The sequence below is a fragment of the Tubulanus polymorphus genome, chromosome 6 (genome assembly GCF_964204645.1).
Source record: "Tubulanus polymorphus chromosome 6, tnTubPoly1.2, whole genome shotgun sequence".
In the NCBI taxonomy this organism is placed as follows: Eukaryota; Metazoa; Nemertea; class Palaeonemertea; order Tubulaniformes; family Tubulanidae; genus Tubulanus; species Tubulanus polymorphus.
Window position 1 is genome coordinate 3562282 of NC_134030.1, and position 17093 is coordinate 3579374.

The 17093-nt window shown below is 36.9% G+C and overlaps 3 protein-coding genes across 4 annotated transcripts; all 3 read right to left on the reverse strand.

Moving 5' to 3' along the window:
• Positions 1–364: 364 nt before the first annotated feature.
• Positions 365–4124, reverse strand: LOC141907192 (putative methyltransferase-like protein 24). Its single transcript, XM_074796769.1, has 7 exons — positions 4077–4124; positions 2074–2256; positions 1929–1984; positions 1682–1813; positions 1393–1467; positions 1157–1295; positions 365–1077 (listed from the first exon to the last, which is right to left on the reverse strand). Exons 1-7 carry the CDS (start codon positions 4122–4124, stop codon positions 745–747), a joined length of 966 nt encoding a protein of 321 aa, XP_074652870.1. The 3' UTR covers positions 365–744.
• A 2547-nt stretch (positions 4125–6671) lies between these two features.
• On the reverse strand, positions 6672–10852 carry LOC141907038 (putative methyltransferase-like protein 24). 2 transcript variants are annotated; one of them, XM_074796585.1, is made up of 7 exons: positions 10737–10852; positions 8472–8546; positions 8291–8346; positions 8046–8177; positions 7648–7722; positions 7413–7551; positions 6672–7336 (listed from the first exon to the last, which is right to left on the reverse strand). In XM_074796585.1, exons 2-7 carry the CDS (start codon positions 8544–8546, stop codon positions 7004–7006), a joined length of 810 nt encoding a protein of 269 aa, XP_074652686.1. In that variant the 5' UTR covers positions 10737–10852; the 3' UTR covers positions 6672–7003. The 2 variants fall into 2 exon arrangements, with proteins under 2 accessions (XP_074652686.1, XP_074652685.1); XM_074796584.1 differs by lacking the exon at positions 10737–10852 and adding an exon at positions 9369–9586.
• A 90-nt stretch (positions 10853–10942) lies between these two features.
• On the reverse strand, positions 10943–16643 carry LOC141907037 (putative methyltransferase-like protein 24). Its single transcript, XM_074796583.1, has 7 exons — positions 16510–16643; positions 14645–14811; positions 14195–14274; positions 13674–13805; positions 13228–13302; positions 12961–13099; positions 10943–12889 (listed from the first exon to the last, which is right to left on the reverse strand). The coding sequence occupies exons 1-7, from the start codon at positions 16616–16618 to the stop codon at positions 12554–12556; spliced, it is 1038 nt and encodes a 345-aa protein (XP_074652684.1). The 5' UTR covers positions 16619–16643; the 3' UTR covers positions 10943–12553.
• Positions 16644–17093: the final 450 nt, after the last annotated feature.

Below are 17093 nucleotides of genomic sequence, written 5' to 3' on the forward strand. Positions count from 1 at the left end.
ACGAGGAAGTTATAAGTAACCCGACTCTAGTGCACATCGGGCGGCCCAGCCAAGTCAGGTAACAAAGGTCCCAATAAGACCAGAAAGGACCTGACAGCTGACCCAAAACACTGGCCCCTAAACACCCAAAACTGCGCCGAAGGACTGCAGAAGAGTAAGATAAAATCTCACTATTTACAGATTAAAAGAATTTAAAAACCAGAATTTATTTATTAAATCTAAAATATTTAAAAGACACGACGTTTCGATCTCACCCTAGAGATCATCGTCAGGTGTGAGTCTAGGGTGAGATCGAAACGTCGTGTCTTTTAAATATTTTAGATTTAATAAATAAATTCTGGTTTTTAAATTCTTTTAATCTGTAAATAGTGGGATTTTATCTTATTATCCGTTCACCACGTTTGAGTGTGGTCATCGTTCTACTGCAGAAGAGACTCCACCGATCGGCGTCAGCCATTTTAATGAAAGAAATTCTTAACGGAATGTCGTTATATGAAGAAAATAAAACAGGTCTAAAATCAATTCCGCTTTGTGATATGTGCATAGTTTGTGATATATTAACTGAAGCACCCTGATGACGATTATATTTATGTTCCCAAAAATATCAAAAGAGATGAATTTCTGTGCAAGAAAACAAAAAAAAAATGAAAAATATCTTTTTATCGCGCCTCTAACCGTATCGAAATTATTTCTAGTATGCCCCGAATCAGCCACCATATGAAGATATTTTCAGGAATGAATTATTCAACTTATTATCCTAGTATTTACATAGTAAATCTCCTGGCAACAGCGTTCAGCTTTACCAGTCAGTGAAGACAGGTATGTCGGTGCCTGCATATTCGTGTGGAAATGAAAAATTTTAAAACCATCTAACTCAAGATTATCAAATATAGTTAAATGCTGCCGTAATTCATTCATGTGTTTTTTTACATATTCTTCGTTACTAACATCGGAGTTATTCAAATGATATTCAACTCCTAATTGTCTAACGTGACTGAAAGTTCCCGCTTTAATCATCTGTTCAAAAGTTTCCCATTCACTAGATTCGACGTCTATTTTCAAATAGTCTATGATCATCTAAAAAAAAGACAGAAAAAATAGCAAAATTCCGCATCTCTGATAAATAAGCATATAAATGTAGAGTAGAAATACGTACATTTTCATGGCCCAGAGCTTTCATAATGCTAGCAACTGTTAGTAGTTTCCATCCCATTGTATTCATACCATTCGTACCACCAACACCCAAATCGTGAAAGCTGATGTATTTTCCACGTTTATAATCGACCTGATTAATGCTTTAATGTAAAAACATACATATACGAAAACATATTTCGGAATTACATAAAAGAGACTATGTGAAAATGTAAAAAATAGGATCTCCGTTTGTTTTACCTTGGATCAAACGAATGTATTTCACAATTTAATTCTTCGGCTACACTATCGTCAAATGAATAATCATAGGCAATTCTGAAAAATAAATAGATGGAGTTTTTAAGATACCAAAAACTTATTCTTATATGGGCCCGACCCTTCAATCTTGGAGTAATCATTTGTCAAATGATTACTCCAAGCTTCAATACATTTGTTGTAATTTTATATTCGGTTCAGCCTCGATCATTTATATTATCATTTACTGAATAAATTTTGAATTGAATTGAATACGGTTTATAAGATGTCTTACCCGAATGAATAAACCAGACAATTTCCTCTTTTCAAAGCATGTGGTTCATCGAGACACATTTCCCAACCACCGTCACCGACATTTCCAAAACGACGCATCCGTTTACAATAGAAATTCTGGCGCAGTATTTTGCTACAATTTAAGATGAAAAGAGACATAATTAGGCTCTCTTGTTTATAATATATCGTTTATATGATTGTGTTCTTGCTTTTGTTACGGTGAATCCTGATCGTTGGCTTTTAGTTACCTGTGATAGAGATGAAACAACTCGGAATAAGAATTCGGGTATTCGAATTTCTTCATCTGTAATACATTACGAAATATCATTGTATCATCAGTCGAATAAACCAATGAACTCGCTTATTACGGGTTTCACTTGGCGGTGTACGTACCTCTCTGATAGCTTTAGGCATTGAGAATTTCTTGAGCCATAGTGGATTGTCTTCACCACGCCGAAATAGAATGAAACATCCCCCAAACACAAGCACGACTGCTATAAGCAAGTATGGTAAGCGGAATCGACGCATCGTTCCCGTTAGTCCGAGGATCGACAGTTGATCGTTTTTTTCTTTCAGCTGCATAATGAATACACATAAACGTATGATACACAATCGTATAGCAGTTGATCGACTTGGTTTCTATGCACCTGGGCTGGTTCATTCAAAACCGGTTTCCTCACCACTTTTTTGACGCCGTAAAAAACCGGTTTACATATAAACATTTTGATAAGTGAGTCTTTATGCACTGCGTCATCAATACGAGCTTTGCGAGATAAATTTCCAACTGTAATTGCGAATTTTTGCGTTTATTTTTATAATTAGATTTATTTCATAACTCTCATTTTATATTGGACACATTTTGACTGGTTGCCGGTCAGTCCAATTCAATCATCGATATATTCGAATTCAAATATAATTATCTATTAATCCTCAATAAATCTTATGTTAAATTATCTATTATCAAAACTGTGTTATTTTCAAGCTGTCAATAAATTTTCAAGTTGGTTTTCTTGTCGTATGGATGAATGTCGAATGGAGTTACTACTACACATGTACAGAGACAAAACGTTTGCAAATTCAAGTTCAAGTTCAAGGTTGGCCGGGTGACGATGTACGTACCATATGAAAGTTTAAGTGACTTTTCTTTATCTTTTTTTCCCAAGATCGTTTTGCTTTCTTTCTGACAATATTAGATTAATACTCCTAAAGCTTCTTTCTGATCTACATGCATTTTTTCAATTCATCACTGAATAACAAAGTGTCCCTGAATATCGGGCTTTTAAAGACCACATTTTAAACATGTACAAGCCAACTCCATATAAGGGGACATCCAAAATTATGGGACATATAGCCTATCTTTGACCCAAGATTTTATATAGCACGCAATTGTATAGAACTGATGGGATTCCCAATAAGGCGATGTCATGACCGCACTGGCCCTGCGTCGTGGCAGACACATTTTCATTGTACATGTTGTAGAGAAGGTTAACGTCATACGACATAAGACATACTAACATAAATGCGTTCTGAAGAGGCAGCGGTAATTCCTATTCATTTCATCGGATGTTTGCTTAGGCGTAAAAGGAAAATGAGAGGCATTCATGAATGATTTCCATCTAACCTGTATCTGCAACACAACTAAATCCACTCCAGTTATATCAGTAATGCTTACGTATGTAGACATACATGTTTTCGAAAATGTTCATGTACGTATTTTGTTATCGTCGATAAATAGCTCAGAATCTTAAATTTACGCACCAATTCCCATGGACCGGTGACAGACTTTTATCGCCTATGGCTAGAAACTTTTCATTCGTGTATTTACCTTATTCGACAGGTTCGAATGTATCAATTGACACCTGCCTGTGGTTTACTTTCACGATCGGATATCTTTTTTTTCACAAACCACATATGGTACGGTATCATCCGATTATAAAAGCTATACTTATTGTACGGCCCATCCGATTATAAAAGCTTACAATTAGGTGCCGGTAACTGATGTTAACTGCTTACCCGCCATGTTTATGTGAGTGTACGGCTCAATGGCCGTGGAGAAAGATGCGCCGGAGCTTGGGTGAAGCTATGGATTCGACGTTTTGTCAAGACTTACATCTAACACATGCGCGCATCCTTTACCTCAGTAAGGATCTCTAACTTTTTGTCTCTGGAGACTGTATCCATTCGGTGGAAACTCCCATGAGGTATTTTCCCATATTTATTCCTACTCTCCACGAGCGACTGAATCTATCGTGGATCAATATACATGTATATTGAGAAGACGTCACGACACGTCACGTCGCATGGCTACCCAGAGGATGCTTGCGGATGCAAAGCAGCAATACATATGTACATTCGATACATATATACAATATATATGGTTGTACATCCTACCCTACCGTGGCAGAGGCTTCCTTGTCTGTAATGGCCTCACCAGAGGCAGACATCTCCATAAAAATTGTGCATTAGCCTACATACCAGTAATACGGGATATCGACAAATTCAGGTTCTGGAATTTCTCGTTTGATGGCGATAGTCAGAAAGAACCGGAAATGGGAACCTAAATCCGCCATGTTCTAGTTCATGTGCATTAAAAATAAAAGCGGCGCTGTGGTGATGTCATATAAGAAGAAAGCAATAAGAATCGCGCTTCAAGTCATTTTAGTAAGCGTTGTTTTACTAACTATACATCGTCACGCGTAATCCTTTAAGTATGATATCCTGACAATGTGTTGGATTCGATAAAACCTGAGTCACTTCAAGCGCTATATTACTAAAAACATAAAATTCATTACCAACACAAATTTAACCTCGATGACGCTCGAAGCAGCTAACGGAAAGTAAAGACTGGTGCCCGGGTGTCATCACGACTCTAAGGTGAATTGCAGGCTACACTGATAAATATGAAATAACATTATGAAATAAAATTGATTTTAGAAGGATTTGCAATGTAGAAAGATTATGAAATCAACGTGGAAGAAAAATATAATTAGTCCCTGGGAACATTTTGAAATGTGTTTCTGTACCATGGTTTCTCATTGTGACTACTGGTTGTCACCCGGTTTGAGGATTTACCCAGTAGGGATAACTGTGATACCTCGAGTCGGTCTGATGTTGAAACCCGGGCCCAGGAATCGAACCGACAATCAAAATTGGGCCGTAAAGTGCTGCCACCAGGTGATAGCCGGCAACCAGTCTCAGCTGTCGCAAAATGTCTTTTGGCATCCTCCCCAGCACATCTTCACCCTTTAAGGAATTCGAATCCACTACGCTAAAGCTGTTCCCCGAACCCCTTGACCTCAGGAGTCGTTGGAGTCGTTACTACTTGACCAGAATCCGGTCGTACCAATCACAGCGCTTGTAACAAACGACTTTAGGCTTCTATTGGTTTTCCCGTTAAATGGACCAATCAGCGAACGTTTTACCTAACAAGGAAGTATTTCGCAAATCGGTATATGACGTCATGCGCAACAGCGCCAGTAATGAAATCACGCTTCGTGAGGCCAGGGGGGCTAGTGGAAGCGAGTTCGGGAGTGATACCGGACCCCTGGCAAGCGTGGATGGGCCTCACCAGACCTCCAGACATAGAGCGGCAGCTCAATAGTTAACTCAGGGATGATCCAGAAATTTTAACTGAGAATACTCAAGCGCAGTGTTTTCCAAGATTGTTTTTATATTTCAATGAAAAATACATTTTTCTGAGAAAAGAATTTCATTCATAAAAATTGTGCATTATACGTACCAGTACCAGTAATTTCTGACAGACGCCAAAACAGCAATCGCCATAAAGATTTGAATTGTGATTAGTTTCATCATTACTATGATTGATACATGTCTCAAATGATTAAAAGATATTCGTTCACGAGACAGCGCTAATAAGAGACAAATGTGTAAACTATATGATTTTATTTGGAAAAAATACAAAGGTCTTTGCCATGATTGCATAAACAACAGTGCGCGGACATTCATTACAATATCGCTAGATAAGATAGACATATGGATCAAATTACTAAAAAAAACTGAAAGAAAGCATGAACCAAATCATTGAGGTTACATTTGATAAACTGAGCACAATAATCCCTCTCGCAGAATCTGCGACGAGGCCGGGGCGGATCCGGGAACTTTGCTAGGGGTTCATACGTATTCAAATGGACGAACAGTTTGTACAATTTGGCTTTATGAGTTGCATTTTGAGGTAAAGTCATACCTCGATTTAACGCCACCCTTGGGCATTCCTGATTTTGGCGGTAAATAGAGTGTGGCGGTAAATCAGGGTTTAATGTCGAGTCACTAAAATAACTAACCTATCATCTGCTCAGTAGGCTACGATGTATATTGATGTGATGAATAAAGAAAAAAATCTGAAAAAAACATCCTTTTACAATTAAAAACTTTTTACATAATAAATATCGGGGCACATCATCAGGAAAACATCGTAGGCTAGAATAGGAATCATATCACATGCAACATTGATTGTTCATACTACGATACCAATCGCCGCAGATGATTCGTAAATCATTGTCTTATTCAATCGTATGGAAAATAATGGTCAGCTATTTTCTATCGCGAATGGATCTTTAATCCTCCCGTTTTTCTTTTACCGTTAATTCAATTCGTTTCGGTGTCGGTGCCATCTAATGAAATAGTTTTAATTACCGTACCTTACTGGTGGACTAGACTTGCAACAAAGTAAGGTGGTCATGATCGATGAACGAGGTCATCGGAATAGTTTTACGGGGGCGCATCGCAATATTATTAAAGATCAAGTTACTAAACTTTTATGATGGCGGTAAATCGGGAAATCATTTGTATAGGATTGTACCAGGAGATTACGTTTGCGGTGGCGGTATGCGAGGGGCGGTAAATCGGGGTTTTTCCTGTACATTTTAGACACGAATGTTCAGTTTCCCATGAAATCCAGGCGGTAGGCGAGCTTGGCAGTGATTCGGGGGGGGGCGTTAAATCGATGTATGACTGTATATTGATGAAGACAGTAAGTACATGTTTGATACCCTCTTATCCTGGAAAGGTAGCTCGCAATCTTTTCTGCAGGCTTTAAGGGGGTTCAACGGCAACCCCCTGGATCCGCCGATGAGACGAATCCCTGGGCCCGGTTTCACGAACGGGGATTAAGCCACTAATTCGGGTTAGTTTGCTAATTCGAATTACACGTATCACCTAATTCGATTTAAAAGTTAATCCCCGTTCGTGAGACCGTGCCCTGTCGAGAGGGGGATGCGTAATTCAAAATGGCGATTGAGCATGTATATGTAATTCTTCTAGATTTGATATGAAGGGACTACGCAATTTTTGGGAGTGAATGATTTTATCTGATCATCCTAGTATTTACATAGTAAATCTCCTGGCAACAGCGTTCAGCTTTACCAGTAAGTGAAGACACGTATGTCGGTGCCTGCATATTCGTGTGGAAATGATATATCTTAAAACCATCTAACTCAAGATTATCGAATATAGTTAAATGTCGTCGTAATTCATTCATGTGTTTTTTTACATATTCTGCGTTACTAATGTTGGCTTTATTCAAATGATATTCAACTCCTAATTGTCTAACGTGACTGAAAGTTCCCGCTTTAATCATCTGTTCAAAAGTGTCCCATTCATTAGATTCGACGTCTATTTTCAAATAGTCTATGATCATCTGAAAAGACAGAAAAAATAGCAAAATTCCGCATCTCTGATAAATAAGCATATAAATTTAGAGTAGAAATACGTACATTTTCATGGCCCAGAGCTTTCATAATGCTAGCAACTGTTAGGATTTTCCATCCCATTGTATTCATACCATTCGTACCACCAACACCCAAATTGTGAAAGCTGATGTATTTTCCACGTTTATAATCGACCTGATTAATGCTTTAATGTAAAAACATACATATACGAAAACATATTTCGGAATCACATAAAAGAGACTATGTGAAAATAGAAAAATAGGATATCCGTTTGTTTTACCTTGGATCAAACGAATGTATTTCACAATTTAATTCTTCGGCTACACTATCGTCAAATGAATAATCATTGGCAATTCTGAAAAATATATTTATATATCTTTATTCGTGACAATGTTACAAGTAGAAAAATAGAAAAATAGTCAAAAAGCAAAAATAACACTATTGTTACTATTTACATAAATGGCCTAGGGGCCAAGAAACATAGACATCAGGTTAATTACTCAAGGGAGGTAGGAGTTCCAATTATCATCGTAGATTAATCAATTTAATACGAATAAATAGATGAAGTATTAGATACCAAAAACTAATTATTATATGGGTGCAACCATTCAATACGTATTAAAGAGGGCCCATGTTCAAAACACTTCGAAAGCTATTACGATTTATAAGATGTCTTACCCGAATGAATAAACCAGGCATTTTCTTCTGTGTAAAGTAAATGGTTCATCGAAACATATTTCCCAACCACCGTCACCGACATTTCCAAAACGACGCATCTGTTTACAATTGAAACTCTTGCGCAGTATTTTGCTACAATTTAAGATGAAAAGAGACATAATTAGGCTGTTGTTTATAATATATCGTTTATATGATTGTGTTCTTGCTTTTGTTACGGTGAATCCTGATCGCCGGCTTTTAGTTACCTGTGATAGAGATGAAACAACTCGGAATAAGAATTCGGGTATTCGAATTTCTTCATCTGTAATACATTAAAAAATATCATTGTATCATCGGTCGAATAAGCTTATTTCCGGATCCACTCATAAATTGGGTATTATCGATACTTATGGCGGGCTCGACCAAGACTATCGTCAGTCTACGTACCTCTCTGAGAGCAATGGGCATCGGGTATGTCTTAAGCCATAGTGAGTTGTCTACTTTTATTTCTACACTTTCCATCTGTGGTATATAATATTGAAACATGTTAATATGATTAGGCCCTAAATGTCAGTTGCGCATAAAGATAGGCGTATTGGACGATGGAATATACAACCGCTATCCATGTCCTGTTTCATTCTAGTATTTTCATTTATTTCAATAATGTTTCATAATGAATTTTTTACCATACAAATTTAATAAAGTAAAACATAATTTCAACGATGTGTTTCAATAGAGATCAACAGTGGAGATGTTGTTTTGATACAGAAGCATAATACCACGGTGATGGATGTGATCCGAAGGATATGACCGTTAATATGATAAAGACCCACTTTAAGATAAAAACCCACAATAATTATTATATCGGGCATTTATCTTATTATCTGTCCTCCACGTTTGAGCGTGGTTATTCTACTGTAATAAGCGTTGTTTTTATGTCCATGCTGAAAAAGGTGATTTATCGGTAGAAAACTTATAACATGTTGTATTGATCTTCAAATCTGATTTCTTAAAAAAATGTGAACATGTTACACTTTTACTACGTGTGATATAGTGGTTTGTTCGGTATAATGCCGTCTTTAAACACCAGGGGCCGGCGCTTTACAGACTGGTATTAACTTTAACCCGGGGGCTAAATCAATTCATTTTCAATTGAGTTAGCCCCCGGGTTAAAGATGACACCCAGTCTATAAAACTGACTATGAATTTAACGTAAAAACCGTGAAAGAGTATAAAGGACACATTCCGGATTTTGCTGGTCACTGCAACGACTACGATTCGGCAGAACCTGCGGAGTTATCGGCAGGCTTGCCCGGCGGTAACGTCAGCGGTGCAGCTACATACCTCCCGGATTGCAATAGGCATCCGGTGTATCTTGTTATCTTCACCACGCCGAAATAGAATGAAATATCCTCCAAACACAAGCACGACTGCTATAAGCAAGTATGATAAGCGGAATTGACGCATCGTTCGCGTTCGACCGAGGATCAATCTCTCGATCATTTATACTATACTCTCAGCTGCGTCTGTGAATATACTAGTGCACATGTATAGGCCTATATTTAGATGTTCCACTGGGCTGTAAATGCGCCTGGGCTGGTTTTTTTAATAACCGGTTTCACCAGGTTTTTTTGTAAGAATGAATGGGAAATCAAGTCACTTCTACAGAGAAAAAAAACGTCTAGGTACAACACGATGTGGTTGGCCTGGTTACGACGAGGCGTATAATAATATGACATTTGAAGTTTTTTTTTTTCAGAGACCGTTGTCGCCTTCTTAAGCTATTGCTTTCCGCTGTTTATATTACAAATAATACTTCTAAAGCTTCATTCTAATCTACAGGTATTTCTATTATTTATCAAACAAGTGTCGCAAAGAATATCGGACAGAGGTGACCGTTCAAAAAAAATTCTAAGCATGAAAAAGTCAAAATTATGGGTCATATATATTTGACCCTAAATTTGATGTAGCACGCAGCCTATTCATTTCATTGGATGTTTGTTACCTACATGTGAAAGGAGAATTTGTTTATGTAATTACAGACATGAGCCATATACATGAGTGCCATTTTTGTCATTTGGGCGCTTTGGGTGCCAAGATCCAGAGTTCCTTCAAATTGTCAAAATTTTCACAAAGATTTCCGGAAAAAGCTTCACACGTGCGACACTCATAAAGATATGAGTCTACGACACTCGTAACAGCGTGCGCTCCATATTTCGATGGACCGAGATTAATTGCGTGGCCTGAAGTATTCTTAATGAGTTCCATTTAACCTATATTCCCCCACTCCAATTATACTAATTGTACTACATAAGGTAAATACGTGCATGATCATTTTTGTAAACAGCCGGGTTGTTGTCAGATGAGTCTTCTTAATGTGTGCTCCTCGATTAACTGTTATTCGTACTCTTAGAAATGCTATGTAAATTTGTCGAATCATTTGACGGTAGATTTAATGCGTACGTAATGTTTGGAGTTTTTATTAAACATATCGCTGCACATTTATACATGCGTTCACTTCAATACATGCATAGATAATAAGTTCTTTTCCTTACACGTCAACTGCACGATCAACTATGCTGCTTCAATAGTTATTGGATTTTTTGCTATAAATTAATGACAGATGTGCATCCGGGTCGTCTTTTGTAACCGTTTTTTTTATGTATCGAATGAAAACAATCAAAATGAATTTATTTTTCAGAGCATACTTACTACACAGAGACTGCATAAACCATATACTGCCGTGTGACAGTGGTCTCAAACATTTTACAGTTGTTAGCCACCATTTTGTTCGGATAGTTTTGTTCGGTAGACTAGTCAAATGCACGCATAAGAAAAACGGCCATGAACCTCTTGACTGGTTTCAGAAGCACTGCAACGGAATTGGATGACAACTCGCCAAGATATAATATATTGCTATATTAAGATGAATTTTATTTGAAAAGGGGAGTGATTTAATGTGTGCATTCTTGAAATGTTTGAGAATTGGAAAATCATTCTTGAAAATTATAACGAAATCTTCACGGTTATTACACGTGTTACAAATAAAAGAGAAGACACAAAAATGCCAACTCGGGACACAACAGGAAAAAGTTCCCTTTTACAAAATGGCACTAAAAAGAATCCATATTTTATCAGAAATTCATATTCCTTTTCATAATTATAAAAAAAATGTAGTTTTTTATCAAGATCAGATGTTTAGTCACAATGGACAAGGATGGATGTTCAGTATTTTGGCAATGAATTTCTCCACTCAATTAAAGTTCCAATAAAAGGCGAGTACACATAAACTATGATGATAGAAACACATTAGCGTCAAATTTAGACGTATTTCTTGAGATCACGATTTGTAGAATGTTTGATATTACCTTTACATACGTATAGCTGATAATCAAATAATGAAATAAGGATTTTCTATAAGATTTACAATTCGTACAAAAGTACCATGGAATGCGAGGAGTTAGTAAACTAGGGGTCCAGGGACACCATGCCCACTTGGGAAGTGGTTCCAAATGCTCAACAATCTAACAATTTCAATATTCAACGCCCCGCAACGTTCAAAAATGTGTAAAACGTGCTGATTTTGGCGAACAACAATGGCTGCCAGTCGGCCATCTTGATTCTGACAGGGCCAGTTTTTGGGCTGAAGATGGGTCTAGGGTAGATACATGTGTAACCCAAATATCAAAACTTCCCAAAATAACTGGATTCCGTCTACGGACGGACGGACGGACGACGGACGAAAAGTGAACGCAATAGCCCGCTGGGACTAAAGTCCCAAGTGGGCTAAAAAAAATTAACGCCTTGGTTCTATAAGTTACCACCAACTAATCATAGCCACTGTCTCTGATCCATGTTTCTCACCGCAACAAGGACAGACCGATAAGTTGTGTCAAATTTTCACCCACCCATTATGTTGGAATACGTCATAAAACATCACACATAGACATTTATAAAATCATATTAAAAATCTTTAAATATTTTGGATTATAAAATTAATTTAAATCTTAAGACTTAACGATTATTGAAATGATATTTCGTTTTTTTACCTTCATTTAAATCTTTGTAGCATTCTATTTTACTTTTCAAAATCATCATCTTAAGGTTTAAATTATATACATAAAAACTACAGAACGTCTTAAAAACACCAATAATCACAATAATATTAAAATTAAATTTGATAAATAATAGTTTTGAGTGGAAACAAGAACTTTCGTAGAAAAAGCACATTTCAATTTTGATCAATACACTTCCAAACTGGGAGTCTGGGACGTGGTACTGAAACGCTCAAACATCTGACAATTACGACATCCATTCAATGACGTCTTCAAAATTTCAAAAAGATCGTCAAAAAGATGTAGATGTGTCGAGCGACTAAGGTAGAGACAGATGTGTCTAGAAGATATGTAAAAATTTTCGAGACAATCATTCAAAGCGTTTTCAAAACTTTCGAGAATAATTCTACGATGGACGAAAAGAAAACGCAACAAACACTATAACATACTAACATACGGCAGGAACCAACGCTTTCAATTTTCTATAAACCTAGTATTTACATAGTATATTTCCTGGCAGCAGCGTTCAGTTTTGCCAGTAAGTGAAGAGACGTATGTCGGTGCCGCCATATTAGTATGAAAGTGATATATTTTAAATCCGTAGGCTTCGAGATTGTCGAATATCGCTAGATTCCGTCGTATTTCAATCATGTGTTTTTCCTCTTCTTTTGCGTTGCCTTTGTAAGCGTTATTTATGTGATATTCAATTCCAATTTGTTTGACGCGATCAACTGTTCCCGCTTTCATCATTTGTGCCAATGTGTCCCATTCGGATGATTCGACGTCTATTTTGAAATAGTCTATAATTCTCTGAAAACAACAGGAAACATTTTCTTATTCTGTCATTGATAATCGTAAAATGCGTATCCTACAATGCGTACATTTTCGTGTCCCAATGATTTCATAATGCTGTCAACCGTCATCAACTTCCAACCGTTCTTATTCGTGAAATCAGTCCCAGACACTCCCAGATTGTGAAACTGGATATAATTTCCTCGTTTATAATCTTTCTGACCAATGCTTAAACGGCAATTAAAATGTATTCTGTTTAGGCAAGTGATTAGCCGTAATTTGAAGGACGCTTTAATTCAAAGATTTACAGATCAAAAAGAGAATTTCGAATCTACCGTTACGGTATTAAGACCTACCTTGGATCAAACGCGTGTATTTCACAATTCAGATCTTTTGCCACGTGATCATCGAATGAGTAATCGTTAGCAATTCTGAGATATAGAAGAAAGTTTCAGGGGAAATCGATTTGAGTGCATTTCAATAACAGATAATCATTCGTATCAAACTCACAATGTTAGTTACGGTTACAGTATTTCAGATATGAATTCCCATTAAAGGACAAGGTACTGGTATTGACGATATTGGTGATCATTAAAAAGATTTGGCAGCGACAAGCTGTACATACATCTAATTTAACATTACTTTACTTTACTTTATTTTACTTTACTTGACTTAACATTACGGTACTTTACTTTATTTGACAAACTCTTGGTCTTAATGCAAAGACAATTCGAGTGAACTTAGACACGTGACCGAGCGACCACTCAATACGATTATGACCAGTAATATTCTTATATCTTACCCGAATGAATAAACCAGACAATTTCCTTTTTTCAAAGTATATGGTTCATCGACGCACATTTCCCAACCACCGTCACCGGCATTTCCAAAACGACGCATCTGTTTGCAATTGAAACTCTTGCGCAGTATTTTGCTACAATTCAAAGATACTCTCATACATGACTATGATACTCTCATACATGACTACATTTTACTCGAGTCAATAACTCAAGGCTAAGATGATTTTGATTAATCACTTAATCATATCATATCATTATGTTTTATATTCAACAATAGGGAAATTATTGGCCCGGCCGTCCCCCGGTTAAATCGGCCCTGCTTAGTCAGATTAAAATGTGAAAACTAATAATGTCCTCGTGACCCTTTCGTACATGACTGTAATGATTGAGGTGGGGTTTGTAATTCAGCGTTGAATCTTTGCCTCAATGATCGTCAGAATGAAATGATTGTTTATTCTATTTGGATTCTAATGTCTAAATGGTTAATTTCTTTAATTTCTATTGTTTGTGGCTGTTGCCTTACCTATGATAAAGATTGAACAACTCGAGATGACCTTTCGGATATTGGAGCTTGTCTGCCACCACGGGCTTCTCTAACACTTTCTATATAATAAAAACAGGAAACTCAATCTTGTTATAAAATATGCAGCAAATTCCTATGATTTATCATAATTAAGATAGTTTAAGGCGTTATTTTCATCAGCAATCACATAGCACCATTTTTTATGTAGCGTTGTATGAATTGGATAAATAACAGGTCTTGTTCCAAATAAGTTGCTATACGGTGTTTTGGGTGCTTCGTAAGGATTTGCTTTATGCTAGTGATTTAGAAATCTACGTAATATAAAAAATGACCAGCTCCACGCGGTAATGCATTTCATGAATACAATTCCATCTGCATTTTATATATGCCAAAATTCCTATATACATGTACATTTTTCAATACTTTTAGATATAACAACAGCCTACATACCGGTACTGCTATATCAGCTTTCATGACGGTTGATGATGATAACGTGTCGTGCCTGTTCCCAAAATAGCGGAAAAATCCTCGGCCGCAAATCAACACAACCACGACCAATAAGAGTAAAGGTCCAATTTTATTCAGCTTCATTTCGCTCGTAAGACCCTTAGCCACTGCTGAAGAATAGTAAATCTTGTTCTAAAACGAGTTTGAGACTAGTACAAAGACCCTATCTTTGTACAGGAAAACATATTTTGTAGGTCAGAAGTGATTTCGATATCTACAAAATCGTATGTACACAACCAAAATTCATGAATTTCTGACACAACCGACAGTATGAGCATAGCATATTTACCTATACAACTCCATATATTTACATGGTAAATTATTCGTAAATAAAATATAATTATCATCATCATCATCATCATCATCATCATAATAATAACATATGACCATATATTTCAATAACAACCCACATAATTCAAGGCAAATAATAATCAAGTCATAGAATCTTTTTTATCTTATAGGGATTTATTGACCCTGTTATTTATTTGATTGGTATAGATTTCGTTTGGCTTTTTGAATAGTTGTCTCTTACCAACCCACCACACCTGCCGGGAGCGAAACCGTGACGACCAAAAACATATGTGTTTTTCAAACATTTGATTATAGATAATTACTGCACTTCGATTCTAGATTAAATATGATCGTTTTAAATGCAAGTAACACTTCAAGTATAAAATACATGAGGTTATTGTTGCGCGACCATTGCATTTCAGTAGTGTCACTAAAAGTACAGTTCGGCGTCTGTGCATATGATACCCGTTTCAACCCGTTCCAACTTCCTCTTTTCTGTAGCAGGAGTTTACAGCTGTTCACTGTAGTTTCATATTGTGTGAGTTAAAGTCAATAGAGCGATTAATTGATATTTCATAAATTTTGCTGAAATCTCCACGGCAACGGAAACATAAGTGATTTTGACCAGAGTTATGCCCGACGAACACGGCTTCCATCAAAGCTTCCACAATACCTACGATGAGATGATGTGAAAACTAAATGTACTCATGCACAACTGCATGGTGCAACAACTATTTTTTACGCGTTTATACGCGTACTTTACGTTTACCGATGATGGTTGCCACGCACTTTATACTGTATAGAATTATGATTAGATTTAATGAATGTGCACCGGCAGCTGTTGAGATAAATAGATATAGCGGTCACCTGGGTTAGCTGGTTTAGCGAACCCCCTGTTTCGCTCCCGGCAGGTGGGGTGGGTTTGTAAGACACACAGCACAAAAAACCAAACGAGCTACCTATCAAATAAATAACAGGGTCAATCGCTATTTTACGAACAGATAGCTGAGTGAATTATTTTTTCGTTTAATTCACTACATCACATAAACTGTACTAAAGAAATATCAAGAGGACGCTCAATGTATTTTTGACACCATAGTGTACGCTTAATTCTTATTGTCAAAAATAGAGAGAAATCAAATATATGAAATCGTATAATTGAAATTGCCCTGCGACCTATCACAAATGTGAATGATCGGTGTGAATGATCTCAAAGTCTACATTTATATGTCAGTGATAAGACTGATAAGACCATGAACCTAACTACGTACACAGTCTACGTACGATCTTGGAGTATTCCAATGTAGTCTAGTACGGTACCTAGCCGTTACCTATGGTTACCCGTAAACAACGAAGAAACATAAGAATGATGCTGCAGAATGATGAGCTAAATCTCACTCGCGTGTGAACTGTTATTGTTATTTCACATATATTAGTATGAGATGTATGATTCGGAAAGAAGCCGTGAAAATTAGTCAATTCTCTCTTCCACTAAGAAGCCTTGAGGAGACACCTACCTTCCTTACCGTTTTTCCTGTATTCCTCATGTGGCGAGCGGCCGTCAATAATGTTGGGGCGCTGACGATCGTTCATTCGTATTCGTACATGGATTGAGGCTCCATCCATCGGTAACTCGTAAAATGAACATCGAGTCGTGAGGATCCGTCCGTGTTGAGAATATCCCAGCCGTCAGTGAGATTTTACGGACCCAAACCCGGAGCTGAGATCCACCAGTGGAATGAGTAAAGACCTTGATTTCTACAGTCTCTCATATTCTTCTCCGAATTGGTATGGTTCACACGTGGTCCTAATCATTACGCATAATATTTGTTAACGTTCACCGGCTAAGGTTTTTGCAGTATCTTTGGCGTTTTGACATCTCTGACACCAATTTATGTTGAAGATTTTCAAACTGCATATCTTTGTTACATCAATTAAGCAATTGCATATTGTATATCATCTAATTATCTAGTGACGGTTTTCTTTTCTTATTCATCATTTGTGACAAAGCATGAATGATTATATATTCTTGAGATTGTTTTTTGGGAGAGAAAGAGTTCAGCTCCCTTAGTCATCATACATAAAAATATCTTCTTAGCCA

Excerpts from the sequence above, each read along its gene's own strand:
- LOC141907038 (XM_074796584.1), bottom strand. The coding sequence starts at position 9,527 with ATGATCGAGAGATTGATCCTCGGTCGAACGCGAACGATGCGTCAATTC. Across the intron at positions 8,547-9,368 it reads TGCCTATTGCAATCCGGGAG|ATGGAAAGTGTAGAAATAAA; the intron begins GTATGTAGCTGC and ends TATATACCACAG. Across the intron at positions 8,178-8,290 it reads TTGTTTCATCTCTATCACAG|CAAAATACTGCGCAAGAGTT; the intron begins GTAACTAAAAGC and ends CTTAAATTGTAG.
- LOC141907037 (XM_074796583.1), bottom strand. The coding sequence starts at position 16,618 with ATGGATGGAGCCTCAATCCATGTACGAATACGAATGAACGATCGTCAG. Across the intron at positions 13,100-13,227 it reads ATACACGCGTTTGATCCAAG|CATTGGTCAGAAAGATTATA; the intron begins GTAGGTCTTAAT and ends TTGCCGTTTAAG. Across the intron at positions 12,890-12,960 it reads AATCATTGGGACACGAAAAT|AGAATTATAGACTATTTCAA; the intron begins GTACGCATTGTA and ends TGTTGTTTTCAG.
- LOC141907192 (XM_074796769.1), bottom strand. The coding sequence starts at position 4,124 with ATGTCTGCCTCTGGTGAGGCCATTACAGACAAGGAAGCCTCTGCCACG. Across the intron at positions 1,814-1,928 it reads TTGTTTCATCTCTATCACAG|CAAAATACTGCGCCAGAATT; the intron begins GTAACTAAAAGC and ends CTTAAATTGTAG. Across the intron at positions 1,296-1,392 it reads ATACATTCGTTTGATCCAAG|CATTAATCAGGTCGATTATA; the intron begins GTAAAACAAACG and ends TTTACATTAAAG.